The 25455-nt window shown below is 35.9% G+C and overlaps 1 protein-coding gene across 6 annotated transcripts in view; it reads left to right on the forward strand.

The window, feature by feature from the left end:
* Positions 1 to 24737, forward strand: part of KLHL4 (kelch like family member 4) — a 119296-nt gene extending 94559 nt beyond the window's left edge. For 3 of the 6 annotated variants that reach the window (XM_049705097.1, XM_004283102.3, XM_049705094.1), the window contains 2 exons: positions 21435 to 21606; positions 23082 to 24737. In XM_049705097.1, the coding sequence (XP_049561054.1) occupies positions 21435 to 21606; positions 23082 to 23141 (232 nt within the window). In that variant the 3' untranslated portion in view covers positions 23142 to 24737. Of the gene's footprint in view, positions 1 to 21434 lie in introns of all 6 variants that reach the window. The other 3 variants (XR_007474918.1, XM_049705095.1, XM_049705096.1) reach the window with 3 other exon arrangements.
* Positions 24738 to 25455: the final 718 nt, after the last annotated feature.

Below are 25455 nucleotides of genomic sequence, written 5' to 3' on the forward strand. Positions count from 1 at the left end.
TGGGTGGTGTTGTGTTCCTGTCTTGCTAGTTGTTTGGCATGGTGTGTCTAGCACTGGAGCTTGCTGGTCATTGACTGGAGCTGGGTGTTAGCATTGAGACTGAGATCTCTGGGAGAGCTTTCGCCATTTGATATTACATGGGGCCAAGAGTTTTCTGGTGGACTAATATCCTGAACTCGGCCCTCCCACCTCAGACTCTCAGGCCTCACACCTGGCCAGAACACCAAGACCCTGTCAGCCACACAGCTCAGAAGAACATGTAGAAAACAAAATAAAATAAGAAAATAAAATAAAGTTATTAAAATTAAAAAATTAAAAAATATTGAAATAAAAATAAAAACAGTTTAATAAAAAATATGAGAGCAACCAAACCAATCAACAAATCCACCAATGATTACAAGCACTAAAACCTATACCAATATAAACATGAAATCAGAATCTAGTCAGTCGCATACAGCAAACCCAAAGTCAACTGTTGCTCCCAAAGTCCACTGCCTCAATTTTGGGATGATTCATTGTCTATTCAGGTATTCCACAGATGCAGGGTACATCAATTTGATTGTGGAGATACAATCCACTACTCCTGAGGCTGCACAGAGAAATTTCCCTTTCACTTCTTTGTTTGCACAGCTGCTGGTGTTCAGCTTTGGATTTTGCCCCGCCTCTGCATGTATGTCACCCTTGGGCATCTGTTTTTCACGAAGACAGGAGGGAGTTAAAGGGAGCAGCTGACTAGGGGACTCTGACTCACTCAGGCAGGGGGAGTCAGGGGTACGGAATGCACAGTGAGCCTGTGGTGGCAGAGACCAGTGTGATATTGTAACAGACTGGGGCATGCCATGTGTTCTCCTGGGGAAGTTGTCCCTGGATCATGGGACTTTGGCAGTGGTGGGCTGCACAGGCTCCTGGGAGGGGAGGTGTGGATAGTGACTTATGCTTACACACTGGCTTCTTGTTGGCTGCAGCAGCAGCCTTAGAATTTCATGCCTGTCTCTGTTGTCCACACTGATAGACGTGGCTCGCGCCTGTCTCTGAAGCTTGTTTAAGCAGTGTTCTGAATCTCCTCTCCTCGTGCACCCCAGAAAAATAGTCTACTGAATCTTAGGCATTTCCAGACTTTTTCCCATACTCCTTCCCAGCTAGCTGTGGCTCACTAGCACCCTTCAGGCTGTGTTCATGCAGCAAACCCCAGTCATTTTCCTGGAATCTGACCTCTGAATCCCGAGTCTCAGCTCCCAGCCCCCACCCGCCCCAGCAAGTGAGGAGACAAGCCTCTCAGGCTGGTGAGTGCTGGTCAGCACTGATCCTCTGTGCGGGAATCTCTCAGCTTTGCCCTCTGCACCTTTAGCTGTGCTCTCCTCTGTGGCTCCAATGCTTCCCTCCCGCCCACCCCCCATTTCCACCAGTGAAGGGGCTTCCTAGTGTGTGGAAACTTTTCCTCCTTCCCTGCTCCCTCTCAGAGGTGCATGTCCCATCCATATTCTTTTGCCTCTGTTTTTTTCTTTTTTCTTTTGCCCTACCCAGGTACATGGGGAGTTTCTTGCCTTTTGTGAAGTCTGAGGCCTTCTGCCAGTGTTCAGTAGGTGTTCTGTAGGAGTTGTTCCACATGTAGATGTATTTTTGATGTATTTGTGGAGAGGAAGGTGATCTTTACGTCTTATTCCTCTGCCATCTTGAAGGTCCTCCTTATTTTTAAATGTTTGTGGGACCACCATACTGTTTTCCATTTCAGCTACACCATTTTCTATTGCCACCAACAAAACAGAAGTATTCAGATTTCTGTACATCTTCACCAACATTGTTTTCTTTTGTTTTTCATGGCTATCCCAATGGATTTGAAGTAGTACCTTTTTGTGGTTGTGATTTGAGTTTCTCTAATGATTAGATATGTTGCACATCTTAACAGGTGCTATTGGCCATTTTTATATCTTCTTTATAGAAAGGCATATTCCAGTCTTTTGCCCATCTTTTAATCAGGTTGTTTTCCTGTTTGCTGTTGAATTATAGGAATTCTTCATATATTCTCTATATTAACCCCTTGTCGGATATGTGATTTGCAAATTGTTTCTTTCATTCCATCAGTTCCTTTTTCATTCTGATGATAGCACACTTTGATGTGCAAATTTTTATATTAAATCCTATTTATCTATTTTTTTCATACATTGTACTTTTAGACTCATATCCAAAAGATCATTTCAAATCCAATGTTATAAATAATTTCCCCTATGTATTCATATAAGAATTTTACTGTTTTAGGTCTTATGTTCAGGCCTTTGATCTGTTTGAGTAAATTTTTTATATATGGAGTAGGGTAACGATCCAACTTCATTATTTTATATGTGGATATCCCGTTTTCCCATCAGCCTTTGAAGCAGCTGGAACAACAGTCCTTTCCCCATTGAATCTTCCTGGCCCCAATGTCAAAAATTATTTGACCATGAATGTGAGGGTTTATTTCTGGGCTCTGTATTCTATTTCATTGGTAACTACATCTGTTATCATGCCAGTACCACACTCTTTATTACTGTAGCTTTCTAATAAGTTTTGTAATCAAGAAGTGTGATATGTCAATCTCTCTCCGTCTTTTTTCAAAATTATTTTGGCTACTCTGGGTATCTGAGATTCCATATGGGTTTATAATGGATATTTCTATTCCTGCAAAAAAATGTTATTGGGGTTGTGATAGATGTTGCATTGAATCTGTAGATCACTTGGGTGATATTGACATCTTAACAACATTGAGTCTTCTAATCCAGGAACACGTGGTATCTTTCCACCTATTGGTGTCTTCTTTAATTTCTTCCTTTCCAGTGTGGATGCATTTTATTTCTCTTCCAACTCTAACTAGTAATTCAGTATTATGTTGAATAGAAGTAGTGAAAATTCTTATTATTGTCTTGTTTTTGATCTTAGAGAGAAAGCCTTCGGTCTTTCCCCATTGAATATGATAGATCTGGGTTTTCCACATATGGCCGTTATTATGTTGAGTTGGTTTCATTCTATTCCTGCTTTGGGTAGGGTTTTTAATCATTAAAGGGTGATGAACTTTGTCACATAATTTTTCTGCATAAGTTGAGATAATCATATGTTTTTCCCCCTTCATTCTGTCATTGTGGTGTGTTGCATGGATTGATTTTCGTATGATAGCCCATTGTTGCATTCCAGGAATAAATCCCACATTATTATGATGAATAATCAAATTAATAATGCTGGTGAATTCAATTTGCTAGTTTTATGTTGAAAATTTTTTGCATCAGTATTTATTAGGAGTATTGGTATGTAGTTTTCTTATAGTGTCTGGCTTTGGTATCAGTGCAATGCTGGCCTTATAGAATGAGTAAGTGTTACCTCTTCTCTAATTTTTTGGAAGATTTTGAGAAAAAATGGTGTTAATTCTTTTCTAAATCTAAAGTAAAATTCAACAGTAAAGTCATCTGACCCTAGGCTTTTCTTTTTTGGGAGATTTTTGAATACAGTTGACCCTTGAACAACATAGGTTTGAACTGCACAGGTCTACTTAGATGTACAGTTTTTTTTCAATAAATACGTACTACAGTACTATACAATCCTTGGTTAGTTAAATCCAAAAATGTGGAACCATGGATATGGAGGGAGGACTGTAAAGCTATACACGAATTTTTGACTCTACATAGAGTTGGTGCCCCTAACACTCATGTTGTTTGAGGATGAACTGTACTTTGTTGGGATACTTTTGATCTCCTTACCATTAGAGGTCTATTCAGATTTTCCATTTCATCTTAAAAATAGAAATTTTCTAATGGTTCAATCTTGATAGGTTGTGTGTTTCTAGAAATTTGTCCATTTCATGATGGTTAATCAAATTGTTAGTGAACAATTCTTGATAGTACTTTTATAATCCTTACTTTCTGTAAAATCAGCACTAATTGCTGCCTCTTTCATTTGATTTTATGGGAGTTTTGTCTTTTTCTCATACTCAATCTAGCTAACAGTTTATCAATTTTGATGTTTTGCAGAACCAACTCATAATTTCATTGATTTTCTCTATTGTTTTGTTTTCTCTATATTATTTATCTATGATCTAATCTCTATTATTTCCTACCTTATACTAGCTTTGGGTTTAGTTACTCTTCTTTTCTAGTTTATTAAGGTGTAAAGTAAGGTTTTTTGCAGGGTTTTTTGTTGTTTTTCTTTTAGTATTTTGGGTTTTTTTTTTACATATTTATTGGAATATAATTGCTTTACAATGGTGTGTTAGTTTCTGATTTATAACAAAGTGAATCAGTTATACATATACATATGTTCCCATATCTCCTCATTCTTGAATCTCCCTCCCTTCCACCCACCCTATCCCACCCATTCAGGTGGTCACAAAGTGCCGAGCTGATCTCCCTGTGCTATGTGGCTGTTTCCCACTAGCTATCTATTTTAGGTTTGGTAGTGTATATATGTCCATACCACTCTCTCACTTTGTCACAGCTTACCCTTCCCCCTCCCCATATCATCAAGTCCGTTCTCTAGTAGGTCTGTGACTTTATTCCCATCTTACCCCTAGGTTCTACGTGACATATTTTTTCTTACATTCCATATATATGTGTTAGCATATGGTATCTGTCTTTCTCTTTCTGACTTACTTCACACTGTATAACAGACTATAGGTCCATCCAACTCACTACAAATAACTCAATTTCATTTCTTTTTATGGCCCAGTAATATTCCATTGTATATATGTGCCACATCTTCTTTATCCATTCATCCAATGATGGACACTTATGTTGTTTCCATCTCCTGTCTATTGTAAATAGAGCTGCAATGAAAATTTTGGTACATAACTGTTTATGAATTATGGTTTTCTTAGGGTATATGCCCAGTAATGGGATTGCTTGGTTATATAGTAGTTCTATTTGTAGTTTTTTAAGGAACCTCCATACTGTTCTCCATAGTGGCTGTATCAATTCATATTCCCACCAGCATTGCAAGAGTGTTCCCTTTTCTCCACACCCTCTCCAGCATTTATTGTTTCTAGACTTTTTGATGATGGCCATTCTGAACGGTGTGAGGTGATATCTCTTTGTAGTTTTACTTGCATTTCTCTAATGATTAATTATGTTGAGCATTCTTTCATGTGTTTGTTGACAGTCTGTATATCTTCTTTGGAAAAATGTCTATTTAACTCTTCTGCCCATTTTTGGATTGCGTTGTTTGTTTTTTTGCTTTGGAGCTGCAAGTGCTGCTTGTTAATTTTGGAGATTAATCCTCTGCCAGTTGCTTCATTTGGAAATATTTTCTCCCATTCTGAGGGTTGTGTTTTGGTCTTGTTTATCATTTTCTTTGCTGTGCAAAAGCTTTGAGGTTTCATTAGGTCCCATTTGTTTATTTTTGGTTTATTTCCATTTCTCTAGGAGGTGAGTCAAAAAGGATCTTGCTGTGATTTATGATATAGTGTGTTCTGCCTATGTTTCCTCTAAGAGTTTGATAGTTTCTGGCCTCACATTTAGGTCTTTAATCCATTTTGAACTTATTTTTGTGTATGGTGTTAGGGAGTGTTCTAATCTCATAGTTTTACATGTATCTGTCCAGTTTTCCCAGCACCACTTATTGAAGAGGCTGTCCTTTCTCCACTGTACATTCCTGCCTCCTTTATCAAAGATAAGGTGATCATATGTGCATGGGATTATCTCTGGGCTTTCTCTCCTGTTCCATTGATCTATCTTTCTGTTTTTGTACCAGTACCATACTGTCTTGATTACTGTAGCTTTGTAGTGTTATCTGAAGTCAGGGAGCCTGATTCCTCCAGCTCCGTTTTTCTTTCTCAAGATTGCTTTGACTATTCGGGATCTTTTGTGTTTCCATACAAATTTTAAATTTTTTTGTTCTAGTTCTATGAAAAATGCCAGTGGTTGTTTGATAGGGATTGCATTGACTCTGTAAATTGCTTTGGGTAGTAGAGTCATTTTCACAATATTGATTCTTCCAATCCAAGAACATGGTATATCTCTCCACTTATTTGTATCACCTTTAATTTCTTTCATCAGTGTCTTATAATTTTCTGCATACAGGTCATTTGTCTCCTTAGGAAGGTTTATTCCTAGATATTTTATTCGTGTTTTTCCAATGGTAAATGGGAGTGTTTTCTTGATTTCACTTTCAGATTTTTCATCATTAGTGTGTAGAAATGTCAGAGATTTCTGTTCATTAATTTTGTCTCATGCTACTTTACCAAATTCATTGATTAGCTCTAGGAGTTTTCTGGTAGCATCTTTAGTATTCTCTGTGAATATTATTATGTCATCTGCAAACATTGACAGCGTTACTTCTTCTTTTCTGATTTGGATTCCTTTTATTTCATTGTTTTCTCTGATTGCTGTGGTTAAAACTTCCAAAACTATGTTGAATAAGACTGTTGAGAGTGGGCAACCTTGTCTTGTTCCTGATCTTAGTAGAAATGCTTTCAGTTTTTCACCATTGAGGACGATGTTGGCTGTGGGTTTGTCATATATGGCCATTATTATGTTGAGGAAAATTCCCTCTATGCCTGCTTTCTGCAGGGTTTTTAACATAAATAGGTGTTGAATTTTTCTCAACCTTTCCCTGCATCTATTGAGATGACCATATGGTTTTTCTCCTTCAATTTGTTAATATGGTGTATCACATTCATTGATTTGCATATATTGAAGAATCCTTGCATTCCTGGAATAAACCCCATTTGATCATGGTGTCTGATCCTTTTAATGTGCTGTTGGATTCTGTTTGCTAGTATTTTGGTGAGGATTTTTGCATCTATGTTCATCAGTGATATTGGCCTGTAGTTTTCTTTCTTTGTGACATCCTTGTCTGGTTGTGGTATCAGGGTGATGGTGGCCTTGTAGAATGAATTTGGGAGTGTTCCTCCCTCTGCTATATTTTGGAAGAGTTTGAGAAGGATAGGTGTTAACTCTTCTCTAAATGTTTGATAGAATTCACCTGTGAAGCCATCTGGTCCTGGGCTTTTGTTTGTTGGAAGATTTTTAATCACAGTTTTAATTTCAGTGCTTGTGATTGGTCTGTTCATATTTTCTATTTCTTCCTGATTCAGTCTTGGCAGGTTGTGCATTTCTTAGAATTGTCCATTTCTTCCAGATTGTCCATTTTATTGGCATAGAGTTGCTTGTAGTAATCTCTCTTGATCTTTCGTATTTCTGCCGTGTCAGTTGTTACTTCTCTGTTTCCATTTCTAATTTAATTGATTTGATTCTCCTCCCCTTTTTCTTGATGAGTCTGGCTAATGGTTTATCAATTTTGTTTATCTTCTGCAAGAACCAGCTTTTAGTTTTACTGATCTTTGCTATCGTTTCCTTCATTTCCATTTCATTTATTTCTGATCTGATCTTTATGATTTCTTTCCGTCTGCTAACTTTGGGTATTTTTGTTCTTCTTTCTCTATTTGCTTTAGATGCAAGGTTAGGTTGTTTATTAGAGATATCTCCTTTTTCATAAAGTAGGTTTGTATTGCTATGAACTTCCCTTTAGAACTGCTTTTGCTGCATCCCATAGGTTTTGGGTCATCATGTCTCCATTGTCATTTGTTTCTAGTTATTTTTTGATTTTCTCTTTGAATTCTTCAGTGATCACTTTGTTATTTTTTTTTACATCTTTATTGGAGTATAATTGCTTTACAATGGTGTGCTAGTTTCTACTCTATAACCAGGTGAGTCTGTTATACATATACATATGTTCCCATATCTCCTCCTTCTTGTGTCTCCCTCCTTCCCTCCCTCCCTATCCAATACCTCAAGGTGGTCACAAAGCACAGAGCTGATTTCCCTGTGCTATGTGCCTGCTTCCCACTAGCTATCTACCTTACGTTTGGTAGTGTATATATGCCCATGCCTCTCTCTCGCTTTCTCACAGCTCACACTTCTCCCTCCCCATATCCACAAGTCCATTCTCTAGTAGGTCTATGGCTTTATTCCTGTCTTACCCCTAGGTTCTTGATGACATTTTTTTCTCTTAATTTCCATATATATGTGTTAGCATACAATATTTGTCTTTCCCTTTCTGACTTACTTCACTCTGTATGTCAAACTCTAGGTCTATCCACTTCATTACAAATAGCTCAATCTCGTTTCTTTTTATGGCTGAGTAATACTCCATTGTATATATATGTCACATCTTCTTTATCTATTCATCCGATGATGGACACTTAGGTTGTTTCCAGCTCCGGGCTATTGTAAATAGAGCGGCAATGAACATTTTGGTACATGTGTCTATTTGAATTATGGTTTTATCAGGGTATATGCCCAGTAGTGGGATTGCTGGGTCATATGGTAGTTCTATTTGTAGTTTTTTAAGGAACTTCCATACTGTTCTCCATAGTGGCTGTACCAATTCACATTCCCACCAGCAGTGCAAGAGTGTTATCTTTTCTCCACACCCTCTCCAGGACTTATTGTTTCTAGATTTTTTGATGATGACCATTCTGAATGGTGTGAGGTGATATATCTTTGTAGTTTTATTTGCATTTCTCTAATGATTAATGATGTTGAGCATTCTTTTGTTGGCAGTCTGTATATCTTCTTTGGAGAAATGTCTATTTAGGTCTTCTTCCTATTTTTGGATTGGGTTGTTTGTTTTTTTGTTATTGAGCTGCATGAGCTGCTTATAAATTTTGGAGATAAATTCTTTGTCAGTTGTTTCATTTGGAAATATTTTCTCCCATTCTGAGGGTTGATTTTTGTCTTGTTTTTCGTTTCCTTTGCTGCGAAAAACTTTTGAAATTTCATTAGGTCCTATTTGTTTATTTTTGTTTTTATTTCCATTTCTCTAGGAGGTGGGTCAAAATGGATCTTGCTGTGATTTATGTCATAGAGTGTTCTGCCTGTGATTTCCTCTAAGAGTTTGATAACTTCTGGCCTTACATTTAGGTCTTTAATCCATTTTGAGCTTATTTTTGTGTATGGTGTTAGGGAGTGATGTAATCTCATACTTTTACATGTACCTGTCCAGTTTTCCCCGCACCACTTATTGAAGAGGCTGTTCTTTCTCCACTTCCCTGCCTCCTTTATCAAAGATAACGTAACCATATGTGCATGGGTTTATCTCTTGGCTTTCTATCCTGTTCCATTGATCTATCTTCCTGTTTTTGTTCCCGCACCATACTGTCTTGATTTCTGTAGCTTTGTAATATAGTCTGAAGTCAGTGAGCCTGATTCCTCCAGCTCCGTTTTTCGTTCTCAAGATTGCTTTGGCTATTCGGAGTCTTTTGTGTTTCCATACAAATTGTGAAATTATTTGCTTTATTCTGTGAAAAATGCCAGTGGTAGTTTGATAGCGATTGCTCTGAATCTGTAGATTGCTTTGGGTAGTAAAGTCATTTTCACAATATTGATTGTTCCAATCCAAGTACATGATATATTTCTCGATCTATCTGTATCATCTCTAATTTCTTTCATCAGTGTCTTATAATTTTCTGCATACAGGTCTTTTTTCTCCTTAGGTAGGTTTATTCCTAGATATTTTATTCTTTTTGTTGCAATGGTAAATGGGAGTATTTTCTTCATTTCACTTTCAGATTTCTCATCATTAGTGTATAGGAATGCCAGAGATTTCTGTGCATTAATTTTGTATCCTGCTACTTTACCAAATTCAATGATTAGATCTAGAAGTTTTCTGGTAGCATCTTTAGGATTCTCTATGTATAGGATCATGTCATCTGCAAACTGTGACAACTTTATTTCTTCTTTTCTGATTTGGATTCCTTTTATTTCCTTTTCTTCTCTGATTGCTGTGGCTATAACTTCCAAAACTATGTTGAATAAGAGTGTTGATTGTGGGCAACCTTGTGTTTTTCCTAATCTTAGTGGAAATGTCTTCAGTTTATCACCATTGAGGATGATGTTGGCTGTGGGTTTGTCATATATGGCCTTTATTATGTTGAGGAAAGTTCCCTGTATTCCTACTTTCTGCAGTGTTTTTATCAAAAATGGTGTTGAATTTTGTCGAAAGCTTTCTCTGCATCTATTGTGATGATTATATGTTTTTTCTCCTTCAATTTGTTAATATGGTGTATCACATTCATTGATTTGCACATATTGAAGAATCCTTGCATTCCTGGAGTAAAACCCACTTGATCCTGGTGTATGATCCTTTCAATGTGCTGTTGGATTCTGTTTGCTAGTATTTTGGTGAGGATTTTTGCATCTCTGTTCATCAGTGATATTGGCCTGAAGTTTTCTTTCTTAGTGACATTCTTGTCTGGTTTTGGTATCACGGTGATGGTGGCCTCGTGAAATGAGTTTGGGAGTGTTCCTCCCTCTGCTATATTTAGGAAGTGTTTGGGAAGGATAGGTGTTAGCTCTTCTCTAAGTGTTTGATAGAATTCGGCTGTGAAGCCATCTGGTCCGTGGCTTTAGTTTGTTGGAAGATTTTTAATCACAGTCTCCTATTTCAGCGCTTGTGATTAGTCTGTTCATATTCTCTATTTCTTCCTGGGTTAGTCCTGGCAGGTTGTGCATTTGTAAGAATTCCTCCATTTCTTCCCAGTTGTCTATTTTATTGGCATAGAGTTGCTTGTAGTAATCTCTCATGATCTTTTGTATTTCTGCAGTGTCAGTTGTTACTTCTCCTTTTTCATTTCTAATACTGTTGACTTGCATCTTCTCCCTTTTTATCTTGATGAGTCTGGCTAATGGTTTACGAATTTTATTTGTCTTCTCAAAGAACCAGCTTTTAGTTTTATTGATCTTTGCTATTGTTTCCTTCATTTCTTTTTCATTTATTTCTGATCTGTTATTTATGCTTTCTTTCCTTCTGCTAACTGTGGGGGTTTTTTGTTCTTCTTTCTCTAATTGCTTTAGGTGCAAGGTTAGGTTGTTTATTTGAGATGTTTCCTGTTTCTTAAGGTAGGATTGTATTGCTATAAACTTCCCTCTTAGAACTGCTTTTGCTGCTTCCCATAGGTTTTGGGTCATTATGTCTCCATTGTCATGTTTCTAGGAATTTTTTTGATTTCCTCTTTGATTTCATCAGTGATCACTTCCTTATTAAGTAGTGTATTGTTTAGCTTCCATGTGTTTGTATTTTTTAAGACCTTTTCCTGTAATTGATATCTAGTCTCATAGTGTTGTGATTGGAAAAGAAACTTGATACAATTTCAATTTTCTTAAATTTACCAAGGGTTGATTTATGACCCAATATATGATCTATCCTGGAGAATGTTCCATGAGCACTTGAGAAAAATGTGTATTCTGGTTTTTTTGGATGGAATGTCCTATAAATATTAATTAAGTCCATCTTGTTTAATGTATCATTTAAAGCTTATGTTTCCTTATTTATTTTCATTTTGGATGATCTGTCCATTGTTGGAAGTGGGGTGTTAAAGTCCCCTACTATGAATGTGTTACTGTCAATTTCTACTTTTATGGCTGTTAATATTTACCTTATGTACTGAGGTACTCCTATGTTGGGTGTATAATTATTTACCATTTTTATGTCTTCCTCTTGGATCGATCTGTTGATCATTATGTAGTGTCCTTCTTTGTCTCCTCTAATAGTCTTTATTTTAACGTCCCTTTTATCTGATATGAGAATTGCTACACCAGCTTTCTTTTGGTTTCCATTTGCATGGAATGTCTTTTTCCATCCCCTTACTTTCAATCTGTATGTGTCTCTAGGTCTGAAGTGGGTCTCTTGTAGACAGCATATATATGGGTCTTGTTGTTGTATCCATTCAGCCAGTCTGTGTCTTTTGGTGGGAGCATTTATTCTATTTACGTTTAAGGTAATTATCAATATGTATGTTCCTCTTCCTATTTTCTTAATTGTTTTGGTTTCATGATTGTAGGTCTTTTCCTTCTCTTGTGTTTCTTTCCTAGAGAAGTTCCTTTAGCTTTTGTTGTACAGCTAGTTTGGTGGTGCTGAACTCTCTCAGCTTTTGCTTGTCTGTATAGGCTTTAATTTCTCCATCAAATCTGAATGAGATCCTTGCTGGTTAGAGTAACCTTGGTTGTAGGTTTTTCTCCTTCATTACTTTAAATATGTCCTTCCAGTCCCTTCTGGGTTCAAGAGTTTCTGCTGAAAGATCAGCTGTTAACTTTATGGGGATTCCCTTGTGTGTTATTTGTTGTTTTCCCCTTGCTGCTTTTAATATGCTTTCTTTGTTTTTAATTTTTGAGTTTGATTAATATGTGCCTTGGCGTATTTCTCCTTGGATTTATCCTGTATGGGACTCTCTGTGCTTCCTGGACTTGATTAACTATTTCCTTTCCCATATTAGGAAAGTTTTCATCTATAATCTCTTCAAATATTTTCTCATTTCCTTTGTTTTCCTCTTCTTCTTCTGGGACCCCTATAGTTCGAATGCCGCTCTGTTTAATGTTGTCCCAGAGGTCTCTGAGACTGTCCTCAGTTCTTTTCATTCTTTTTTCTTTATTATGATCTACAGTTTTTATTTTCACTATTTTATCTTCCAAGTCACTTATCCGTTCTTCTGCCTCAGTCAATCTGCTATTGATACAATCTACAGTATTTTTAATTTCATTTCTTGTGTTGTTCATCATTGCTGGTTTCATCTTTAGTTCTTCTAGGTCCTTGTTAAATGTTTCTTGAATTTTCTCTATTCTATTTCCAAGATTTTGGATCATCTTTACTATCATTATTCTGAATTCCTTTTCAGGTAGACTGCCTATTTCCTCTTCATTTGTTAGGTCTGGTGGGTTTTTCTCTTGCTCCTTCATCTGCTGTGAGATTTTCTGTTTCTCATTTTGCTTATCTTACTGTGTGTGGGCTCTCCTTTTTGCAGGCTGCAGGTTCATAGTTCCTGTTCTTTTTGGTGTCTGTCCCCAGTGGCTAAAGCTGGTTCAGTGGATTGTGTAGGCTTCCTGGTGGAGTGGACTAGTGCCTGTGTTCTGGTGGATGAGGCTGGATCTTGTATTTCTGGTGGGCAGTTCCATGTCTGGTGGTGTGTTTTGGGGTGTCTGTGGACTTATTGTGCTTTTAGGCTGCCTCTCTGCTAATGGGTGGGGTTGTGTTCCTTTCTTGCTAGTTGTTTGGCATAGGGTGTCCAGCACTGTAGCTTGCTGGTCATTGAGTGAAGTTGGGTGCTGGTGTTGAGATGGAGATCTCTGGCAGATTTCCACCATTTGATATTATGTGGAGCTGGGAGGTCTCTTGTTGACCAGTGCCCTGAAGATGGCTCTCCCAACTCAGAGGCACAGCACTTATTCCTGGCTGCAGCACCAAGAGCCTTTCATCCACATGGCTCAGAATAAACGGGAGAAAAATTAGAATGAAAGAAAGAAAGAAAGAAAGAAGGAGGATAAAATAAAATAAAGTAAGATATTATTATTATATATATATAATATATATGATATATTATGATATAATTATATATGATAATTATTATAATATATTATATATAATATAATACATTATATTATATATATTATTAGTATATTTTACTAAAATAATAAATAATTATTAAGAAAATTAATTTTTAAGTAAAAAAAAGAAAAAAAGGACAGATAGAACCATAGGACTAAGGGTGATAGCAAAGCTATACAGATAAAATCTCACACAGAAGAATACACATACACACTCACATAAAGAGGAAAAGGGAAAAAAATAATAAATCTTGCTCTCAAAGTCCATCTCCTCAATTTGGGATGATTCATTTTCTATTCAGGTATTCCACAGATGCAGGGTACATGAAGTTGATTGTAGAGCTTTAATCTGCTGCTTCTGAGACTTCTGGGAGAGATTTCTCTTTCTCTTCTTTTTTCTCACAGCTCCCGGAGCTCAGCTTTGGATTTGGTCCTGCATCTGCAGGTTGGTCACTGGAGGGCGTCTGTTCTTCGCGCAGACAGGACGGGGTTAGAGGAGCAGCTGTTTTGGTGGCTCTGGCTCACTCAGTCCGGGGGGAGGGAGGGGTGCTGATGCGGGCGAGCCTGCGGCAGCAGAGGCCAGTGTGGTTTTGCACCAGCCTGAATATGCCATGCGTTCTACCGGGGAAGTTGTCCCTGGAACCCGGGACCCTGGCTGCACAGGCTCCCGGTAGGGGAGGTGTGGATAGTGACATGTGCTTGCACACAGGCTTCATGGTGGCGGCAGCAGCAGCCTTAGCGTCTCATGCCCGTCTCTGGGGTCCACGCTGTTTGCCGCGGCTCACTCCCATCTCTCTTGCTCCTTTAAGCAGCACTCTTAATCCTCTCTCCTTGCACACCAGGAAACAAAGAGGGAAGAAAAAGTCTCTTGCCTCTTCGGCAGGTCCAGACATTTCCCCGGACTTCTTCCCGGCTAGCCGTGGTGCACTAATCCCCTGCAGGCTGTGTTCATGCCGCCAACCCCATTCCTCTCCCTGCACTCCAACCGAAGCCCCAGCCTCAGCTCCCAGCCCCCACTCTCCCCGGCGGGTGAGCAGACAAGCCTCTCGCGCTGGTGAGTGCCTGTCGGCACCGATCCTTTGTGCGGGAATCTCTCCGCTTTGCCCTCCGCACCCCTGTTGCTGTGCTCTCCTCCATGGCTCCAAAGCTTCCCCCTTCTGCCACCCAGTCTCAGCCCACGAAGGGGATTCCTAGTGTGTGAAAACCTTTCCTCCTTCACAGCTCCCTCCCACTGGTGCAGGTCCTGTCCCTATCCTTTTGTCTCTGTTTCTTCTTTTTTCTTTTGCCCTACCCAGGTACGTGGGGAGTTTCTTGCCTTTTGGGAGGTCTGAGGTCTTCTGCCAGTGTTCAGTAGGTGTTCTGTAGGAGTTGATCCACGTGTAGATGTATTTCTGGTGTATCTGTGGGGAGGAAGGTGATTGCGTCTTACTCTTCCACCATCTTCCCCCTCTCCTATAGCTCGGTTTTTGACTTGCAATTTTTCTTCCTTTTAAGTGTAAACCTTTACAGTTATTGATTCCCCATGTCATATCATGGCTTTCTTTGCATTCCAGAAGACTCTGTATGAGTCATGTTTTCATTCTCACTTGTCTCTAGATGTTTTCTAATTTCCCTTATGATATATTCTTTGACTCATTTGTTAAGTGTATGTACTTTCATTTCCATATATGTGTGGACATATCACTTTTCCTTCTGTTGTTGATTTATAGTTTCATTCCACTGTGAAAAGACTTTGCATGTTTTCAGCCTTTTTAAATTTATTAAGACTTGTTTCATGTCCTAACATATGCTTTATCCTAGATAATGTCCCATGCTTACTTGTGAAAAATATATCTTCTGAGTTTTGGGGGAATAGAAATTTTTATATATGTTTGCTAAGTCCATTTGGTCTATAATGTTGTTCTTCTTTCATGTACTTACTGATCGTCTGTCTGGTTTATTTTATCCATTATTGAAAGTGGGAAGTCAAATCCTCCTACTATTACTGTAGAACTATTTCTTCCTACTCTTCCCCCCTTGTTCTCCTCCCTTTCTTCTTCTTCTTCTTCTTCTTCTTCTTCTTCTTCTTCTTCCTCTTTCCTCCTCCTCCTCCTCCTCCTCCTCCTCCTCCTCCTCCTCCTCCTCCTTCTTCTTCTTCTTCTTCTTCTTCTTCTTCTTCTTCTTCTTCTTCTTCTTCTTCTTCTTCTTCTTCTTCTTCTTCTCCTTCTCCTTCTCCTTCTCCTTCTCCTTCTCCTTCTCCTTCTCTTCTCCTTCTCCTTCTCCTTCTCCTTCTCCTTCTCCTTCTCCTTCTCCTTCTCCTTCTCCTTCTCCTTCTCCTTCTCCTTCTCCTTCTCCTTCTCCTTCTCCTTCTCCTTCTTCTTCTTCTTCTTCTTCTTCTTCTTCTTCTTCTTCTTCTTCTTCTTCTTCTTCTTCTTCTTCTTCTTCTTCTTTTTCCCCCAAAATGCATATATTGACCCACTTGATGTTGTCTCAGAGGTCCCTTAGACTCTGTTGAATTTTCTTCATTCTTTTCATTCAGACATGATAATTTCAAAACACTTGTCTTCAAGTTCACTTATTCTTTCTTCTGCTTGCTTGAGTCTCCAATGGAAAATTCTAGTGAGTTTTTGAATTCAGTCATCTCATTTTTCAGCACCAGAATTTCTATTTTTTCTTCTTTATAATTTATTTCATTTGTTGACCTTCTAATTTTGTTCATTTATCTTTTTCCTGATTTTTTTTAGTTCTTTGCCTGTTTTTCTTTTCACTCTTTGAGAATATATGTCAGTCACTTAAATGTCTTTTTCTTGTAACACAGATGCCTGTGTTTCTACAGGGATGGTTTTGGAGGTTTACTTTGTTCTTTTGAGTGAAATTCATTTTCTTATTTATCTGTATGCTTTGTGGTCTCTTGTTGAAAACTGGCCATTTGAAATAACAGATACCTTTCCCAGTCCTTGCAGATTGACTCCATGCATAGGAAGACTATTGTTATTTAATCACTAATTATGTTCTATATTTGGGATAAGCCCATCTTGAAGGCTTGAGTTCTTCTCAGACCTCTACTGGGTTTGTCTGTTTCCTGGGCCTGTGTGTGTGTATGTGTGTTTGTGTGTGTGTGTGTGTTGATTCTCTGTATACATGGCTGCTTTTAAATGCCTTAACTTCCTTAAGATTCTCAGCCCTGATGCCTTTCAGAGCCTTAGCTATTCTATTGGAGTAATCAGTAATCTATTGTAGTACCAATAATCTCTTTTCCCAGTTGTCTATGCATCTGTAATCCCCCAACAGCTTTCATGAACCATGTACAGTACTTCCCATGGCTTTTCCTAGCCTGAAATCTGAGATGAAACACTTTTGACTGTCTGAGCTCTGAATTAGGTAACACAGAAGATAATCCCTTTGGCAACAACTGAGACAGGTTGAATTGCTGCATATTAGCTCTGCTCTTCTCTCTCTGGTTCAAGGAAAGGAACTGGGGCTGGGCCACTGCTTTATCCAATCCATGCCATGCTTTTCTAGGAGGGGGTGGGGCCAGAGAAAGTAAAAAAAAATTCACAAAATTGCCTACATCTTTTTCTTGACTGAGCAGGTATTTGGCTGCTGTGGATCTTTGACTGATTTCCAGAACAGCTACAAAGTTATTTTCACCAGTCTCTATTTGTTTATTTAATATTTTTGTGACAGAATAAGATCCTAGAGCTTCCTAGTCTACCATCTTGCTGACATCACTCCCTAGTAATGTAGCATTGAAAAAAAAGATAAAAACTACATGAAAATCACCTTGACTTGCCTGTATATTTAAAAGATAAAGCTGAATTTGCTCTGCCCTTTATTTATATCCAGAAGCACAATAGTGAAATTATATGTAATTACAAATGGAAAAGATCTTGAAAATCTAATATATCCCTATCACCCTACATAAGTGGCAGTTGACACCCTCTATTGTTAAATGACAAATAGTGGCTAAAGGATTTTTTTCATATAACTGGGGTTATTAAAAGTTTGGAAACCAGTCATACTTGACTTTCCATTTCATTATAAAACTAAAAGTTCACTATTCTACACTCAGTATTATTGATAGAATTAAACATCAAGCCACTATTTTCTACTTTTATTGATACAGAATTTCATCATATGTATAAAAGTTTAAGTATTTACTCTGTGCTGTGTGTGTATAACTGATGGGAATCATGTTTCCCTTTTAGAAAGGCCAAAGGAATGCAACTCAATACTTGTTAAAGTTCACTGTAAGAAGTTGAAAAAGGATAGATTCTACTGAAATTTCAAATTGCTTAGATAATTTATTGATGCCTTCCATAGACCACAAAAAATTACAGACAACACACAGTTCACAAAAGTTTAGGCCCACCTGTCTAATGAATGTATACATACTCTCAAAAAACTGATACTTGTATTCAAAAAAGGTAAGTGTAGCTTTCATTTTAAGAAAGGGTATCTAGGCATTGAATTCTACTCTTATGCTTGTAAAAATATGCATATTTCTATACCTAAGAATAACTGTAGCCACCTCTTTATATGACTCGAGAGTGGAGAAGACTATATCACCTCCTATAAGCTAAACAGACAGCATCAGGAATTATTATATTTGGGAAAACTTGATCAAATATACAAACAAATCCATGTAAAAATAACTATGCTTTCTCAAATTTCCATTAATGCCTAAACTATATTGGAGTGATAAATTCATGAGAAGCAGTGGTCAAAGAGTGATACTGATATAGAGAATTCATGTCGTTCATTACAGAAATATTAAAAGTTGTCTAGAAGATTTTATACAAAATAATGCAATACTATACAAAATTATATCTAGTAAGTAAAAAGTCATGAAGGTTTGTTACTATGAAAATCAAACCTGACTTCACAAAAATTTCATCTGAATTAAAAGTTAAATCATATAAATATATAGACAGAGAGACAGGTAATACTCTCAGCTCTTATAATAGTAATTTTCTTATAATAAATTCAAACTAGTAAGAGATTTTCTTTCTAGCATACTGAAGTCTATGCTTTTTTCTTCTATTTCAGTTTTTGAGACTTTTTATTGTATCTTAGTGGTGTAAATTGTGTTGCATTTACTTGGTTCCTTGTATCAAAATGCATGGGATTAAGAAACTAGGTTTGGTCCAAAAAGAATACATTTCATAAGGAAAAAATCTAAAATACATAAAATATATTAATTAAATCACCTTCTTCTCTCCCATTATTATGCCAGCATTTTCCTGGCTTTACCAAGAACCCCTGAAATTGGGAAATTCTATCTTAAGACCTGAAAGAGAGATGAATTGGGCTGCGTTTTAGCACTGTAGAGTGATCACCATGAAATTAGCCTTACGATAGCTTAAGTGTCTATACCAATTTAAATAGGCAACTAGGAAAATATAAACTCAGTTCATATTTTTTTGATATAGAAAATTTCATAATACAGACTACAAAATTAAATGCTTACAAACATATCCTAATAATTAAATGTTTAACTTTATTTAATGATATAATTATATTTCCAAATATACTATTTTTAATTTTTAATGGGAAAAAGCACTTTATGCATACCAAAACATGTATAGTATACTAGTTAAAACCACTAGATTTGCAGTCAGACAGCTCTGAGTTCAAATCCCAGATCTGTTATTTACAAGTTATGTGACCTTGACCCTGTTACTTTACATCTCTAAACATCTGTTTCCTCATGTGAAAAATGGGAATAATTTTAGTATCAACTTCATAGGGTACAAAATAATAAAAGTTAATGCACTTAATGCCTTGCCTGGCACATATTATTATTTTGTTTGTATTATTTTTGTAATTAGTATTATTGTTATTACTAACATTATCCCCCTTATTGGCATTTTCCTTGTAAAGATCTTGAGAAAATAACTAGTGCTAAAGTACAGTTTTTGAAAATTATGACTTTCATACAAATATAATAGTAACTTGTCAAAGAATTTTGTGTGATTCATTAATTAATGAGGTAACCCATAAGACGTTAAAATTGCTTCAAAGAATCTTCGAAGAAAAGACATAAAAACAATTAGGAATGCTGAAAAAAATTGGTTATAGATACAAAAGCAGTTAATAACCTATAGGGAATAAAATGTAATATTTGGGTGGGGTCATCATTCGGGGTTAGAAATTAATTCTATCTTTATCAAGCAAAATTTATTTTATTGTTATGTATAGGAATCACAAGAAAACTCAGTTTTCTACAGCTTAACTTCTACACCTATAGAGTTGTAAAATAGCCTTGTCAGTTAGAAAGTCAAAGATGCACACTCTGTGGAATCAGATAATCCTCATTTCCATGTCTTAGACAATACTCCTGACACTATTTTCTGGTAAAACATTGATGGCCTACCCAGTACCTTAGAAGTCTCATCCAATTAATTAAGATAATCATTTAAATTAAAGGTTTCTAAAATACATAAACTTGTGTTGGCTGAGTCAGGGATTATTATTTTTATAATGTTGATGAGAACATTGAGGCAAAGAAGTCAAGCAAATTGTCTGTAATTACTCTAAGTGGAGGAATAAGTCCATGACTAATTCCCTTTACTTCAGTCTCCTTTTTATTTCCACTAGAATATATATATATATATATATATATATATATATATATATATATATATATACTTATATCCAAAGTAAGGAGAAATAGAAAAGCAAAAGAGAAACAAAAGGGGAGAAATGGGGTGCTGTTTTAATTTGAAGGTGAGGTAGTGGCTAACTTTTTCTTTAATAACTGATCCTCTGTGTCTTTACAGATAACAACCAAGGTGCCATGTTTTTTCTTCAGAAGATTCTACATTCCCCAAACCTCTCTAGTTAATAAACCAGTGTCCAGATAATATTAACAGCCAGATTTTTGAGCATTCATTATCATGCACATGCAGAAAAATCCTGGGTTTTGGATGCAAATCTATAAGGGAATCCTTCCGCAAGCCCTGGTTCACAATTCATATATGTGTGTACTGTGTTAGCTGAGCGCAGCATCAATTAACAATAGCAATTGTGTTAAAGATTCAGATTAGCTAAAGCATACAGCTGTGGATTTTCTGGTTCTGCTTTTTAATATAACATCAGAATTTAAGGTGAAACCCAACAGTATATGGTGGATATTGAGGATATCTTAATTATTGTTGATTTCATATATTATTAAAAAATATTACTGGATGTGAGACCAAGTTCAAATGGAAGCTGGGATCAGATAATTTAGATTATGATTAAAGAGAGAGAAACAGAAATAAGATGAGTAATACAATTGTAAGGAAATTAGTAGATGATAATAAATGAAATTTTGTAAAATAAATGTTTTTCATTGGGCTTTACAAATAGGCCAATATAAAATCGGAGATAATTTCTACATATAATTATATAAGTTTTTCTTATTGTTCACCCCTTTTAGATATTAGTATTCTATACTGGCTTCAAATTTTAGGAAAGAATTCCTGGAGAAGATTTTAATTAATATTGCTTATTGAATTCTCTTTCATTTTGCTTACAGAATAGGCTTGGGGATAAGGAGTTAACTTCAAGTTAAAATGGAAAAACATCCCAGGGTCCTCTGAAGATAAATAAGAACTCTCATAGAGGGAAAAGAATACAACTGTGGTCTTTGTAACTACAAAGAGTGTTAAAACCAGGGTACTATAGTTTATAAAACAAAAAGGCAATTATATTCAGAATTACTTAACATGTGAGCTCTCATATAAACAAGATCAGGCATCTCAGATATAACTTGGATAAACAAAGAATAAGAAAAACCCATTCCAGCTAGCATACTAAATGACAGAGGAGGCATTTTCCACATAATGTTAAGATGCCAATATGTGAAATTTCCTCATACAGATTCTGAGTACTGATCAAAGAAATGTGTGGTATTTTTAAAAGGAAATTCATTGTCACTATGCTTTGAGTGACATCTGGTGGCTGAAGAGAATTCTGTCATTTAGTTATCCTTAACGTTTATTAATAAGACTACACTTAGTATGTATAAGGTATTTTTAATTTCTTATATTAGATAAGAGTACATTTTATTAATGTCTATTAATTTTAACACTGTTGAACTTTCTTCTCAATTGTCTTCCTAAACTTCTTAAGGTATGATCCAAAAAATGATTCATGGTCAACTGTGGCACCTCTGAGCGTTCCTCGAGATGCTGTTGCTGTATGTCCCCTTGGAGACAAACTCTATGTAGTTGGAGGATATGATGGACATACTTACTTGAACACTGTTGAGTCATATGATACACAGAAAGATGAATGGAAAGAGGTACTCTCATTTAAAGTATTCAAATTGATATATTTCACGTTTTAATTTAAAAATTAAAATATGTGTTTGGAATTAATCCCATTCTCTTCCTCTCTAGGGCTGAACCAAATTCTTTAATGAAATTTATAGCATGTGCTTTATTTAGCTATAGAGAATTATTAACTGAGCTGTTTTATCATTAGCAGGATCCATCAGTACTCATATAAAGTGGAGACAAGACATTCTCTTAACGATGGACTCATTCCTTTTACAGAAAAGTGAATCAGATTCAATAATCCAAGAGCTTTACTCTCTGACCAACTTTCTATGTATGTATTATGACTTGAGAAGCAAAGAATAATGTCCTCACCCACAAATGTCTGCCATTTCTTATTGGCTGGTGCCCAGGAGGAAAATCTTTCAGTCCCCTCCTTATAGAGGTTCTACAAATTACAACACTCCTAACTACTGATCAGTCATTCAAGGGACTTGGTGCACAGTAAGAGACTGGAATTAAACTCTCTCAAGAGTGCTGGGCATCTAACAGAAGAAATTCTAAGGAAAGTACAAGAAGGGGCACTGAAAGGACATCTTGGTGGTGTTAAAGGAAACTTGATGCTTCTGACAGCTTTGCAGTTATAGCTCTGTATTTATTCCAAAATGCCTAATGGTGTTTTGTTGATTAAATGATGGATTAATAAAATATGAAGTATGATTAACTCTTCACCATTTCCACAAACAAGCAAACCTTGTATTTGGTATCAAACGTCACCTTTCCTTACATTAACTTCATGGTGCTCTGTTTTCTACATAGTAAGCTGGTTACTGTTCTAAATAAGTTATGTGTAATATACTGACACCTGATAATGGGATTCTAGCTCTTTCCTCCAACAATATGATTCATGAAGACCCTCAGAAATATTCAAGTTCTGCCATGTAGGTAGCTCTTTACAATGGTTAGGACAGCTAGAAATGGAGGAAAATATTTAGAAAACAAAGATGTAGGTCAAATACAAGAATCAAAATATTTGTGATTTACTTTTCAGAAAATTATAGACTAGTAGTTAAGAGACCTAGACTCTATTCCAGGCATTTCACTGTTTCATTGTGTGACCTTGAAAATGGTGAAAGAGAACTAATAGATAATGAGATTATAACTACTATATGCCTAATTATTTTCATTCATTATCTTCCTTAACCCTAACAAAAGCTCATTGAAGAATGAGTATTATTAGCTGTAATTTTTAAAGTGAGAAAATTATCAGAGAGGTGAAATTTACCCAAGATCACCTGTTCTTCAAACTCAGGCCTACTTCATTTTAAAGACTATGCTCTTTCTACATTGGACTATTATTTGGGCTGCATTTCCCCATATCTTTATACAAGATGAAGGTTGGGCCAGAATAGGTAAGGACTTTTTCAACTCTAATATATTATGCTAAATGCAGAGTTCATTCAAACAGCATTTCTTTCCTTGTTTTTGTTTTCTGTGTTAGGAAGTTCCTGTTAACATTGGAAGAGCTGGTGCATGTGTTGTGGTGGTGAAGCTACCATAAAGCTATCTTTATCAAAGGGAAGGAAACTGGATAATTTCAAGAAGTGGAGTAGGAAGAGGAGAGGAAGAAGAAATATGTTCTTTCCTTCAATTAGTAATCAAACATGAAAATTCTTGTGTCATTTTAATATGTAGATATAAATGCTCTCATTTGTGAAGCCAAAGCAAGTTTTCAAACACTAATTACATATAGGTGTTTAGTGTATATGTTGTTGCAGCTAATAATATAAATGAAAATCCAGTAGTCTATGTTTAGTCTCATCACTTTAAAATGTTAAAATGTTTAAGGGAAATTGATAGTGACCAAAGTATAAAAAGTTACAAAAGCATCAGTAATTTTGAGTCTGATAAGTTAAAAACATTTTCTATTTCAAAAAAAATTAAGTACCCTATCATTTGGAACGTAACTAATATAAAAGAGAACATCTAAAGCTTAAATTATAAGGTTTGATTTTCAGTAAGACATCATTCTTTTATCTAAACAATATCCTAAATAGCTAAATAATATCTCACATTTACCAAGAAGAAAGATTTTACTGTGGTGAGATTAAAAAAAAAAGAAAAAGCTCATTGACATAATTTGTTATGCTGATCACAGTAGGTTAAAATTTTCAGACTTACTCTTTTACAGTACCATTTTCCAAAGCACACATATAGATTTGGTATTCCTTAACATGTTGTCTTGTTAGGCAACATTTACTTTACCAGTAAAATATTATTGTAATTCCATATACACAATCTATACAATAAAATGGTGAATATTTATCATATTGATACAAACTGTGACCTCAGCTTTCGAGTGTCAGGGCCTCACTTGTATAGACAGTAACATTCTCCTCAAACATTTCTATGAACTCTTAAAACACCTGCCATTAAGTTAAACCAGTTTTCAAAAACAAAGCAATTTTTCAACAGCAGTAAAATTGAGATGTTCTACAATATTAACACATGGAAACACCAAAATGTTCAACATCCGTGGTTAATTCTATAATTATCTTTTATGTACCAGTACATGATTTTCTGTCAATTTTATATTCATCCAGTAGAGAATATTAAGGATATATGCACTACAAATGTTTTTAAATTAAAAAACAACAAAAAAGACTAGCTGGGTAATATTTTACCTTTAAATTCTCACTTCCATGTCCAATTATTTAAAAAAAAGTGGGGGAGGTTGGCCAAAAAGTTCATTTGGGTTTTTCCATAAGATGTTATGGAAAAACCCAAATGAACTTTTTGGCCAACCCAATATTTAAGATAAAATGTTGGAAAACCTTCTTTATGAAAGTAACTTTTCAATTAAATTATGATTTTAGAATTTCTGCAATATGTCCTTTTAAATGGGCTTTGTATTGTAGTATGTGAAACCAACAAATAAAATCCAGAGATGCTTATAAAATGTACTACTACTTTTAAGTTTTTAAAAAAAGAGCAACATAGGTTGTACAAAGATATGTGTACTTTAACAAACTGAATTTAAATAAAATCTATTTCCTCTGGTTATAAAGTGTGGCTTTAGATTATGTCAAGTGCAGCTTGAATTGACCTTTTGATATTTATTTTTCCAATAGCTAAAGTATTTAAATAAAAAAATAAAATTCCCCTACTTTGTTTCTTATTCCTGCCATTGTCTTTAATTCTAAATAAAGGGTTATAGACATCTTCAGTTCTAGGGGTAGAGATGGAAACATAGAGATGTTGTAAAAAATAATAAACACACACCCAGAGAGTTCTGTTGGATCTTTAAATTCATACTTTATCTAAGTCAATGCAGAAGTAGAGTTACTTAAACTTTTATCTCCAGAGCAAAGCTTGGCCTGTCAAGTTAAATTGGAGTGTGAGCCAGTGGGAAAAAGAAAGATCAAAGGACCTACCACAGCTCAGCTTGCCAATGCTCCAGTCACAGCTAGATGGCACCAATAGGGAAATCATGTCCAGAGTCATGCTTGGTCAGGCAAACAGAGAAAGAATACCATCTTCTTGATGGTCCAGTTAGGCTTGCTTCATTTTGATCAGACATTGACTAGTAGGAGAGGTATGTATATGTTGCCCAGGGCTGCATTTGAAAATCATGCTCGCAAGCAAAAAAATAAAAATGTGGGGCTACATCAAACTTAAAAGTTTCTGTACAGTGAAAGAAACCATCAGCAAAATGAAAATAAACTATGGAAGGGGAAAAAATATTTGCAAACCATACATATGTCTAATAAGGGGGTAATATCCAAAATATATAAAGAACTCATACAACTAAGTAGCAAAAAACAAGCAACTCAATTAAAAAATGGGCAAAGAACCTGAATAGACATATTTTCAAA

The sequence above is a fragment of the Orcinus orca genome, chromosome X (genome assembly GCF_937001465.1).
Source record: "Orcinus orca chromosome X, mOrcOrc1.1, whole genome shotgun sequence".
NCBI classification, from domain to species: domain Eukaryota; kingdom Metazoa; phylum Chordata; class Mammalia; order Artiodactyla; family Delphinidae; genus Orcinus; species Orcinus orca.